Source organism: Pholcus phalangioides, unplaced genomic scaffold (assembly GCF_987345545.1).
Source record: "Pholcus phalangioides strain wild (caught in Gottingen) unplaced genomic scaffold, Ppha-v1.0 ptg000024l_1, whole genome shotgun sequence".
Classification (NCBI taxonomy): Eukaryota; Metazoa; Arthropoda; class Arachnida; order Araneae; family Pholcidae; genus Pholcus; species Pholcus phalangioides.
The window spans coordinates 13,043,577-13,056,048 of NW_028301616.1; the positions used below are offsets into that span (position 1 = coordinate 13,043,577).

The 12,472-nt window shown below is 30.0% G+C and overlaps 1 protein-coding gene across 1 annotated transcript in view; it reads left to right on the forward strand.

Moving 5' to 3' along the window:
* The window catches only part of Nup188 (nuclear pore complex protein Nup188), a 79,076-nt gene that overhangs the window by 9,704 nt on the left and 56,900 nt on the right, over positions 1-12,472 (forward strand). Inside the window, exons 5-17 of the mRNA XM_089250682.1 lie at positions 184-264; positions 1,489-1,533; positions 3,569-3,661; positions 3,805-3,861; positions 6,364-6,432; positions 7,341-7,388; positions 7,997-8,083; positions 9,798-9,874; positions 10,273-10,344; positions 10,869-10,914; positions 11,225-11,422; positions 11,592-11,681; positions 12,402-12,467. Of these exons, the coding sequence (XP_089106808.1) occupies positions 184-264; positions 1,489-1,533; positions 3,569-3,661; positions 3,805-3,861; positions 6,364-6,432; positions 7,341-7,388; positions 7,997-8,083; positions 9,798-9,874; positions 10,273-10,344; positions 10,869-10,914; positions 11,225-11,422; positions 11,592-11,681; positions 12,402-12,467 (1,029 nt within the window). The remainder of the gene's footprint in view (positions 1-183; positions 265-1,488; positions 1,534-3,568; positions 3,662-3,804; positions 3,862-6,363; positions 6,433-7,340; positions 7,389-7,996; positions 8,084-9,797; positions 9,875-10,272; positions 10,345-10,868; positions 10,915-11,224; positions 11,423-11,591; positions 11,682-12,401; positions 12,468-12,472) is intronic.

Sequence of the window (12,472 nt, forward strand, 5' to 3'; positions counted from 1 at the left end):
AAAAAATCTTATTTAGGAATGTTTTTCTGGAGCGAGGAGAGGAAACCATGCTTGGCTCCTAAGAAATTAGGCTAGCACCTAAATACTTTTTGATTTGTCAAGTCCTAATAGACAGATAATGATAATATTTTTGTGTAATATTTTTTATAGAATAATTTTTAATTGTGATATTTATTTCCATAGGACATTGATGTCGTCCAGTGTTCTGAACTTTTCAGGTCTTTTGTCAGCCGAGAGTACAAAGGAACCAAAAAAAATCTGGAGGTTGTTTTTCATAAAATTTGAAATTCCAATAATATGATTAGTCTGTTTCACAGATATACTGTAATCTGAGACAGATGACTTTTTTCTCAGCCCGAGATATCAAGGAAACAGTTATTTTCCGGATATTTTTGCTGAGGTGAACTCAGAAAGAAAAGTCACCACGTCTTCGCCGGGACTCGAACCCAGCCCTCTTGCATACTGGGCAAGCATGCTACCATCTACACCACTGGAGACATGACCCTGCCTTCCTTATTTCACGCACTGTGGCGTGAGGAGCTGAAGTAGAGGCTACTCTCAGCAAAAATATCAGGAAAATAACTGTTTCCTTGATACTGTAATCTGTTGTGCATTTTTTTCTCTCCAAATCTGTTCATAATATTGTAGAATCTGTGTCAATATCAAAGAACAATACATTTTTACAGCTCTAGAATAAGGTGTGTGTTAGAGTTAAGGTTTGTTAGATTCGAGTGAATACTATACCTGAATTTATAAAATGTTGCTGTGTTTTCACTGCTGATCAAATGAACACGAATTCTTATTGATTTAAAGGCTTTTTCATTTATTTCTTATTAGATCATATTTAGATAAAAATTAGATAAATTTCTTATCAATAAAATAAAATATTGCCATTATCTAGCTTCTGAAGTGATCCTAACTTGTGATGTAGTTACCGCTGGGTAGGCAGGATTAGTGATTCAGAAATACACAAAAATTATTGTTTTGGTTAATAGCTATCAATGAAGTTTAATAATGAGTAATGACTAATAGTTATGGTATTATATAGCAGTGGTTCTCAAATTTGGCAAGCATGCGGCCTGGTTTCATTCATTTTTCTGAGTGAAAGGCCAACAGAAAATGAATGAGGAGAAATAAAACGGCTGATCACTCGCTGCCCGGTATGAATGATGTCACGGCCCGGCGGTTGAGAAACACTGTTATATAGGCTCTAACTCTAGTTAAATTTTCAATACTTCTAATGAAAGATGCGACATATCCGAATGCACTCTAACAAGTCTGGAGGTGGGGAGGAATACCAAGATATATAGTATATATGATGATGCTTTCAGAAACTATATAGATGCAATATACATATATGATGCATTTTGCCTGTAGGCTACTTTAATATAGGTTCTTTTCATTATGGATGCCCTGTATATGATGCATCATAAACTTGTAGATATTCAGTACTATTCATCAACAGAATTTTTTTCTCTTTCTGTTTAGAAATTGCTAAGTAATGAAAGACACACAGAGACTATGCTCTTTGAAGTAAGTAATATTAATATAATGTAAGTATATATATTCACACACAGAATACAAGTATATATTCTGTTCTCAGATGGCAAAACGCTATTAGTCACTTTTTAAAATTTCATGATGGTGAATTTGTAAATAATATTTTGCCAACATGTGACACTGTGGGTTTTTGATTCATTACAATTTGCCTCTGTTGTTTCCTCATGAACTAAAAGAGAAAAAGACAAAGTTTTGTCACCTTCCAAAATTTTAACGAATTAGACTCTGGAATGCCAACAACTCTATTTTTTGGGAAAAGTGATTTATAACATTTTGCCATCTGAGCACAGAATTAGATAATGAGTGAATCAATCGTATTCACTATGATTTATGTATCATTATTTCTTCACTAAAATAGCCTCACAAATATAGGGAAGGAAGAGAAAAATCTGCCTAAAAAAAAAACCAATCACAAGTGGGTAATAGTGATTGATATTAAATTTCAATTATGCAATTTATTAATTAAATATTAAAAAACCAGTAGGTGAAAGATTATTATTAGTAGGGATGGGACAAATGGGGATTTGGCAGAATAGCCCTAAACCCAATATTTGGCTAATGCTGATTATTTGGTAGCTGAATATCAATTTTCTCAAAATTCACCACAATTATAAAATTGGTGTCTTCAATTGAAAATAAAATTATTGGTAATTTCAAATGATTGATATTGCATTTCAATTATGCAATTTATTAATTAAATATTAAAAAACTAGTAGGTTAAAGATTATTATTGCCATGATACTGACAATCAAACTTAGCAATGATATATTGTATTATAGTATTACTCACGGAATCATTTTTTTTTTCGACTCTTGTTACAATTTTACATCTAATTAAAAGAGTATAAATTATTTACTCAACTAGAAATGCATTATAAAATTAACGTCTTATTTCCCTATTTTTCCCTCTTTAAATGTTCTTTGCCCCTTTTGCCTCTTTCAGTAGCTCAATACATATTTTGTCTGGGTACATCCTTCAGTTAGTCAACTTGAGTAATTCATGCTCACTTCCACATTATAGCAATAGGATTCTATTTGCAGTTTCATTTTTTCCTTATCCTAGAAATTCACCCTGACATAACTTTTTTCACAGAAAGTGATATATACCACATAGTAAAATATAATCAGTAAATTTTTAATTTATGGCAAAAATTCCAATTAATATAATTTTTAAAAATTAGTTTGTTGGGCTTAAATTTACACAGTTATTCTGCTGAATAGCTAAATATTATTTGGCAAAAAGACCAAATAGGCTGAATACCAAATATTCGTCCCATCTCTAGTTATTAGAATTCTGTGTACCTATGGTGAAACACTGAAGTAAAACAAAATTGTTGCAAACTTTTATATGATTGAGAAAACCAATAAATCACACCAGAAGCTGTTCAAAGCTTTGGGAATGCTGGTTTGATATGTACACATTTTTGTGCGTGTGTGTGTGCATGCACAACCAATGTATAAAGTCTTGGTGCTTCGTAAAATGCCCAAACTCTGATTATAATGTAGGTGCATAAACTTCATCCCATAGACCAATCTGGTTCTTTTGAAAACTTTCCAAAATATGCTTTAGCATGTGTAGTAAAAAGAAACCATGAATGCGAAATTGAATTATATAATGTGTTATTGATTTTGATGTGATTGTAACTATGCAGACACTACCTCTGCATCAAATAAACCTGCTCAAATTCATTTTATCAGTGTAATTATCTCTCATTGAGATATTTGGCCCTCAAAGAAGTAACTTAGCCCTTATGCAGCTGCCTCTAAAGTAATCTGAGGTGAAATAGAAACACCAACCCAAAAAGTTTGTACATGATGATTTGTAATATATTCCCATGCACATGAACCAGAAAAAAAAATCATATTATTTTACATTTGTGTGTATAAATATGGTTCAAATATGTAAAAAAATATTGAATGCAATTAAAAACTTCATTAGTCATATTGTTTATCTTGTGTTGATTGGAGAAGAAACATGAGATGCAGTTAAAACTATTATATTTTTCAAGTTATGGAACTACTACTATAGTGAAAGACTTTATTGTTTGCTCACTTTGAAACACATCCTTCAGCACTGGCAGGATGAGAAGAATCAATATAAGGTGAGTTAAAATGTAATTCTTTGTCTATTCATTCACTTTTTCTTGGAAAGAAAAGTTTTATTTTTCAAATGATAATTGAATTCCTTAAATGGTAAAGTTTTTTTTGAGGTCATTTCACTCTAATATATGTTTTTTCTCTTCAGAATTTATACGGTGATTTTTTGAAATGTATCAATGAAAATGAAGCTGTTGTTGCAAAGGTGAATAATCTATTTAGTTAATTTGATTATTTTACATTATTAATTTAATAAAGTGATTGTCGTTTTCATATTGCAATAAGTTTAATTCTTTCAAATTAAGGGTTTTAAGCAATTCATACCAACATTTTTCAATTTATCAAAAAAATATATACAGTAGATTCCTTATTGTAACCTTTCCACTTAGAACATTTTCCTCTGCTTAGTATGACTTATTTTCATGGTTCCAACTCTGAGATTTCCTGTTGCAAACATTATACTTCTTGCAACGTTTTTTCATGACTGTTTTTTGAAAAAGGTTATAAGCACATGGGACCTGCTGTATGTTTGTTCAACATTGCTTGGGGTGTGGATGGGCATCTATAAATTGAACTGTTACTTTTATTCAGTATCATATCAATCAGGGTTGTTTGGTTTAAACCTTGGTTTTAACCAAGTGGTTTTTTTCAAAAAATCAAATAAAAGTGGACTAAATACCATTTTTCATGTCATTTATTAGTCAAAATTTTTCATTTTTGCCACATTTTATATTCTTGGGGTACATGCTGATGGTATATTTTTAAATGGCATAAGATGGTATAAGTGTTTTTTTTCAAAAAGTCTCATAAAAGTGGTCTGAATATATATATTTTTTTCATATAAAGTATCTTAGTTAAAGTGATATACATAAGCCAAAATATTTCTCATTCTTACCACATTTTCTAACTTTTGGCTGCATTCTGATGCTCTATCTTTAGCAAATTAATGAATAAGGATTGCCTCTCACACATCTAAATGTAGTGGTGTATTATCTCATGGGTTTCTTTTTCCCTTCACAAAGAAGCAGCAACAGTGGTGACACCATCATGCTAGGGGCAGGTGGTCCTGTCATCCAATAAAGACACCAGCTGTCCCTAAAGGACAAAGACTAGTGTACTAGTAGTTACATAACCTCACAGACATTTTAATTTTCTTTCCCATAAGAAGTAGCACATCTACTGTATATCTCTCAGTTTTAATATTCAATAGTTGTTTCTTTTATACTTTCACTGTTAGGTCCAGTTAATCTACTGTATAGTAGTAGTAACAGATTTATGAAAAATAATCAGCTATATACAGGGTGACTATAATTAAAGTTTTGATCCCAAAACTATAGAATAAGTACTGGTCAGAATGACTTGAAAATTTGCGTGGATACTCCTCAAACAATGGAAATTTCTTTGGCAAAAGAAAAAAAAAGGTGCAAGTAGATGATGCTGTATTTGGCCAGCAGTATAATCTATTTTGTGCAACTGTATCATTTCGGCACTTCCATAGCATCAGTGTGTGGATAGAACAACCTCTGTCAAGATGCACATTGTAATACCAGCAAAGCAGCTGCTGAAGACCCATTTTAACAATAACAGGATGACACGACATGTGGCCGGCCATCAGTTCACCTGACCTTAACCCTTGCAACTTCTGGCTGTGGGGGGTACCTCAAAATGTTATGAACAGTAGTCGGATCGCAAGCTTTGGTGAATTGCAAGCTCCAGCACATCCCCTATATGTTAGAAGTTCCTCAGGAATATTAATGTGGGGGCGCGCGTTTGTTTTAATAAAGGTGAATTGCAAGAGCATCCACATCATGACCTTACATACTTTGATGTGTTGTTGAACAAGAATTTTTATGCTTTCACCTCATAGCCAGAACAACAAGCACAAGGCTAATCGTGTAATGCTATAATTAAGTTATCATTTTACCATGACTGGTTATTGTTTCCATTCTGCGAGCAAATTTCCCATGTGTTGGATGATCTCATTAATTTTACATTTTTAAGTAACATTTCATTTTTTCCCCTTTACCAAATAAAATTCCATTTCTTCAGGAATATTCATGTCAATTTTCAAGTCATTCTGACAATTGTTCTTTTTTTCTTTTTTTTTACAGTGTTTTGAAATCAGAACCTTAGTTATAATCACCCTGTATATCGTAAATCATCGCTAATTAATCTGAATTATTTACGCTTCATTAAATACATTATATTCACCTAATTGTTATTATAGTTTTTGCAAAATAGTTTCCTAATTAAGCATACTGAAAATTACGAAAAAACATCTTTATATTATATATAATTAATAATAACATTAAAAGAATTTTCAAACACAAAGTAATTCATCAAGTTAAGCAAAAAATAATTAAATTGCAAAAGTTTGTTTTTGTTAATTAATCAATAAATATTTCTTACATTTTAATATAGGAAGTGTTAATTACATTAATAAACATTTTATTTTAATTATTTTAGAAGTTTGAATGATTTTTCAAAAATTTTATTGTTTTTAATGTTAATACTACTTAAAACAAAAAAACCCAGTTTTTGGTTTTTTTTTAAAAAAACGGTTTTTTTACCAACCCTGATATCAATACATGCCGGATAAATGAGAGTCTACTTTTCTTTGAGAATTATGGAATAACATTTTTTTAATATGGCTTCTAGGCACTATTTGATTGGAAAACATATTAACTAAACTCTTTAATTTGAATAGGTTATCGGTCAATTAGAAGATTCTTTTGCTTCCCAGGTTCCAGTCAAAAACATTTACTGGACGTCTTTGGTGAGTTTATTATGGACCCAAAAAGCTATAATTAAATAAATATATGTATTGAAATGATTGAATATATTTAATGATTATCATATATTGAGAATGTGTATATAATGATGTAATTATTAGATGAACCATACCTATTATACAGGAAGGGTATGCAATTAAAGAAGTTTTTGGAGCTTTGTGTAAAAAATTTCAGAAAAAAATAAAATAAAATTTGTGTGTTATTCAGAATCTATTGTCATAGCGTTTCCAATCTGAATTAAAGATTTCCAGAAAACCAGAGAAATTTTTTTGGTAATTCATTTTAAAATTACATGTGGGTAAACAAATGAACAGAACTCCAAAGAAAAGAAAGTTTTATGAGTTGCATTGTAGATGACATAAATGGAATTTGTGATGCAATACTGTGCACATATATCATTACAACTGTTGGGCATGTTCTACTTCCCAATGTAAGGGAATTTAGGAACTGAAATTAGTAAAATGATAAAAATTGAAATAGATATAAAACGACAGCAACATTATTTCATTAATGACTCAAGAAGTCTTGTGTGATTTAATTTTGAAGCTTGTAAAGAAAAAGAATGAGTGTTTTCCAAGCTTCAACTGAGTGCCAACCAATGATTTAAATCCAAAAAAAAAAATTCTTAATATTTTTAAGCATTTGATTGACTTCATGCATGCAAATGAATTTCAGAAAGCAAAAATCAAGGTACCAAATCTAGTATGTTGCATTGTAACTTCATTTTGTTCAATTTCAATGTGTTGCATGCCAGACGTACACTAGCATAAAATGAAGTAAAGAGTATTCTTCAACATCTCTTTGCTACCTTGATTTCAGTTTATTGTTATCAATTTTGAGTTGTTAAATAAGAAGCTGAAAAAAAAATTAATGGCTCTTTATTTTTTTACAGTATGATCGTCTTGTGAATAGTTGGATCATGTATACTCTGAGAGAACAAGTGAGTATCATCATTACAAATACAAAGGCCACAACAAGCAAAATACTGAATGGGGAGGCTGAAAATTAATTTTAAATTTCATTAATAAAAAACTTGAATATTGTTTTTGCTCTTTTTATTGTAATTATCTTTACTATTGCTTTTTTCTTTACACAAAAAATAAAATAAAAAAGATAAAAATAAAATGTTCGAATATTTAGAGTTTATTTTTACATCAGGTATTTGTTGAGCTTTTTGCATGTGATTTTATTTGTATTAGTTCTGTTGAATCCTTTTCATTAATCAATCTTTTAATTCTTCATCACCTGTTTTGTAACCGATTTGCTACTGCATTTGAATTTATGAACAATTGATAGCACTGTTGACCCAAAGCTGCTGTAGGTTGTGTAAACATTTTTTTTCTTTTTTTTTTATAATTTCAAACTAAGCATTTTGACATCTCTGATTTATCAAAAAATAAGAATAAAAAATAATTAGAAATCTGTCAGCATGAATTTCATAATTGACTAATGAAATAACCAAATTAAATTGACCATTATCAGTGTCAGATATTATTTGTGGCCTCAATAATTTGTGTTCATCAATATTTTTTAAATTTCTTTCTTTAGAGTGAAATCCTTCAGATATTATTGCTGTACTGTCGAACTAATGAGCTGAAAGTAAAAGACATCACAAAAATATTTAATATGTTCCAGGTCAGTAATATAAAGTTTTTTCTTTATCTATTTTTTTTATACTTGTATACTTTCAAAATGTATAAATTCATGTAAGAGATTTATATTTTTTAATTAAATTAGGAAAATTAAAGAACTTCCTGTGAAGAATATTTTTATTTGCTATTGATATTCTAGCTTAATTCTTTTTCAAAGTAATTCATTATGTTTTTTTTATCAGTACAGTAATCTTGCTCATTTTTTGAAGTAGTTATATATACACACATAAAGCCACTCCTCAACTCATGAGCAGTTTTTTTTTTCTGAGAATCAGACCATAGGTTGAATTTTTTGTTCATCAGACTTGCACAGATGAACATCAAAGTTATGATATCATATAGTGCATAGTAATTCTCAAAAGGAGACAGTTTGGGGATAAATAGATGCATAGACATTTTCCAAAAACTGTTTTTTGGTCCCAGTTAGGCTGGATAATAGGGGTGCTACTAATATATAGATATAATAAAACTTGTCTTTGACGAAACCTGTATTAAGCGAAAACCTGTCTTCAATGAAAAAAAGACTTGGTCCTGTGATTTCAATGTCAAAACACATATTAAAAAACCCGGATTAAACAGAATCTGTCTTACCTGGAAATAGAAAGGGAAATTTTGCCCTCTTAACAGAAAATTGCACTGAAACACGGCGACTGTTTCGTGACTAAGGGACCATACAATGTGTTAAGGTGCTGGTCTTCAAAGTACTGGAAATTTTTTTATGTAATCTACTTGCCAATGTGGATTCTACATCATCCACCCCTAACATTAGCAAAAAACTTTCTGTACTTAAGGCTGTGGTAGTAATAAGCCATGTGTAGTAAAGCAGTTGCTTCTTGAAATTTTAACAAATTTTGTTTTGGAAAAGTAGTTTTTTCCACAAGAGAAATCAGTGAAAGGGTTAGATTTCCAAATGATATGAAAGACTCACAAAATTGCATGCAAGCTGCTTTCCATGATTACAGTGCCAAGGAATACATAAACATAGACGACGTTGTATAAAACTGAACATGACAGCATATTGACACTCTCATTGAAAATTTTAGAGAAAGTCAAAAAAAGGAGTATGAACATAAGATGAATGTTGTCATTTCAGAAGAACAGTGTAGGATAAAGTTTTTATGTATATAGACACTGTCAAAACCTTGAAAGAACTGCAGCGCTTTGCTTCACATCATACTGACTCGGTGATATTTAGTATGATTTCTGAAGCAAAACTTTTTACCAAAAGTCAGGCAGCAAAGGATATGAACTGCATATAGGGAACTCTGATTTTCTATTGGCAGGCTACTGTTTTTAACTTTTCATTCACTATTCAGCGATTCAAATAGTTAATGTATGTAATCTGCTGTATATATACTGTCATGTTAAAGTAAATATGCATGTATCATATCAAGTGATAAATACTTAGTAATTGTAGAGAAAATTTACATTATTTTATTTATTTTTAATTTAGTTACTTTATTTTCCATTGATTTATTTCTCTCTATTTTTATTTCAATTACATATGAGATAACTAATTTCACATATTGTATCAATTGAACCTGTATTTAGCAGAGAAACCTGTGTTCAATGGAAAAAAATTTGTTCTTTCCAATTCCATTAAAGACAGGTTTTTACTGTATAATGTTTTTTCTTTTGTTTTTGTAATTTTTTTTGTGCTCTGAATCTTCTTAAACTATATATTTTTAATATTTTAGAAGCATGGTTTTGGCACCAGACAGCCATTTCGCCAGTTTATATCTGAAGAGAATCATACTCTAGTAGAAGCAATAGGGTAAAATATTCGAAAAAATTTCCATGTTTTCTTAGAGTTATAAAAACCAATGTATACAGGGTTCATACAGTTCTTGAAAATCCTTGAAGAAAAAAGTCTGAAAAATCATTGCAGTCCTTGAAACAATAATAATCATTTTCAAGTGCTTATAAGTGCTTGAAATTTTTTTAAAATTATTAAGTTAATTATTTAAGTTTATTTTTTGAAAATAATCATGATTTTTTTCAATCCTGATATGAATGTCCTTGAATTTTTAAATTTTCCCCGGGAAAATGCTTGAATTGTCCTAGAATGTTTTACTTTCAAAGAGTATGAACCATGGTATAAATTATCTGTATAACTTTTTTGTTCCTAAATTTGCAGACTTAATTTCAGTTGAACTGTATTTTATTTTTTAGATATCTGGAATGTATGAATGTGATTCAGTGTTTTCGTTTGGATTTGCTGATTGAGAATATTGGAGACACCATGTAATTTCTTTTCTTCCAGAACTATTCAGTACTACATGCAAAATTTTTTAGTAGTTTAATCATTGTTAAAATTGTTTTTAAATCATTGTTATTATGCTACTCTACGCATACAATACTATTATCCTTTACAACTCCTATATCTTATAATGCTTAAAACTATTGAGTAAAAACTAGCTACTAAATCAAACAGTAATGTAAAAAATCTCTAAAAACGAAATACAGTTGAGCTTTGCTAAGTAGTGGAAAGTGGTTAGCATTTGCTTGTATCAGTTACTACTTCTGGAATCCTTAAAAGAATGGCATTACAAAATTGATAAGTGCCATCATTCATAATTGAAAGCTCATGATAAAACTTCATGATGAATATGCCATCGACCATTTACAGTAGGAAAATTACTAATTATAGAAAGATACTATTAGAATGGTTAGATTTTCTCCTACATTAATTATTTAAAGTTTTGGATTTTTCATATTTTGTAGTTGAATTAATTTCATGATTCACTTTACAATATTTCTTCCTCCAGGAATGCTGTCAACCATTTTTTGCTGAAAGATAAGGATGCAATGAAGGTTACTTTTTTTTTCATTTGTCATGTCATGATTAACATATAGTATAAAGCATTTTACTTTTCTAAAACATAGGTTCTAATGCTAGTTAATTTTTCAACAGTGGCTTTAATAACATGCATGAATATCCAAATGCATATTATAACAAGATTTGGCGTGATGAGGGGATAATAGATTAGACTGTGAAATTAAATTGTTTTTCTAATGAATAGCATTGTTTAAATTTAATTTCTTAAATTAATTTTTCTTCTGAAATACTGATTTATTACAACAATTTAAAATTCATATTTTCTCTTTATTTAATTCCTTTCAGATGCTGGATACTTTAGTTCATGGTCTTGGCACTTTACGACCGCATGCTCCTATAATGATAGCATGGGCATTGATTAATATAAAACTGAATTCTTTTGATCTTAATAACGTAGTTGCACTTGGAAATTCTGCTCTACAAATGAATGTCTTTGAATATTTGTTAACTGCGTCAAAATTGACAGTTTTTTCTCAGAAAGGAGTAAGTATTTTTATATCTAAAAAAATTGTTTTTTTATGAGCACTAATTCATGTTTATATTTGCACCTAACTCCAAACCTAAGATAGTGTCTTATTAGTGAAAAAGAAGTATGCCTGGTTTGTATTTTTTTTTCTTCAAATTTCATAATATTCAATCATTTCATCTTCAGGTTGTCACAGAGACTCTGAATCTCATCGCTTATGAATTGCTTTGCCAGTTGCTGACAGAATTTGAACTTAGTGCTCTTGGGAAATCTGAGGTAATATAATGCTTTTGATATCTTATGGACTTTCACAGTTTGTAGTATAGTAGTTGGAAGATTTGGTTTAAGGATCTATGGTACAGAAGAAATTTTTTCTGTGTTCATCTACAAGTGATGGTAGCAAAATTAATTCTTTCTTGGTTGTCCGACTGAGACGGCTGACAAGATAATACAGACTCCACTGCATGGCTAAATTGAAAAGCCTATTACAGATGTGTATATTTAAGTAGATTTCAGCATGTTTCCAGAATTATGTATATTGACACAGCTCCTTATTAAATCACGCCTTGTTGTAGCACATATTTAGATATTTGGGCCTTTCTCATTTTTTCTTTTTTACAGTGAAAAATTTAACTTGCATTAGAATTAGAAATGTAACTAAGATGGAATCGTGGGTTATATTGCACGTTCATTATTCTAGTGGCCGAGTTTTGGTGTTCATTTCATGCGCTTTCAGCACATTAAACTTTTGTCCCTCCCCCTTGACATGCATAATATAACATGGGATTAATTTATTAATTTTTGAGATGTACTTTTTGTTCACTAAAGGCCAAGTCTTTTGAAATATTATGAGTCCTATTTTTATTTTCATTCTTTAATGAATTTCTTTGTTATGTCTTATTTTCTTCTATTATGCCTTATTTTCTTCTATTATGCCTTATTTTCTTCTATTATGTCTAATCTCATTGAAAAAAAGTTTCATATTTTTATTTGCAGCCAATATTTCAGCTGATAGAATCTGCTTTGCAGTTTGAAGTAATTGCTAAAGACTTCTGGACAAAAGTATG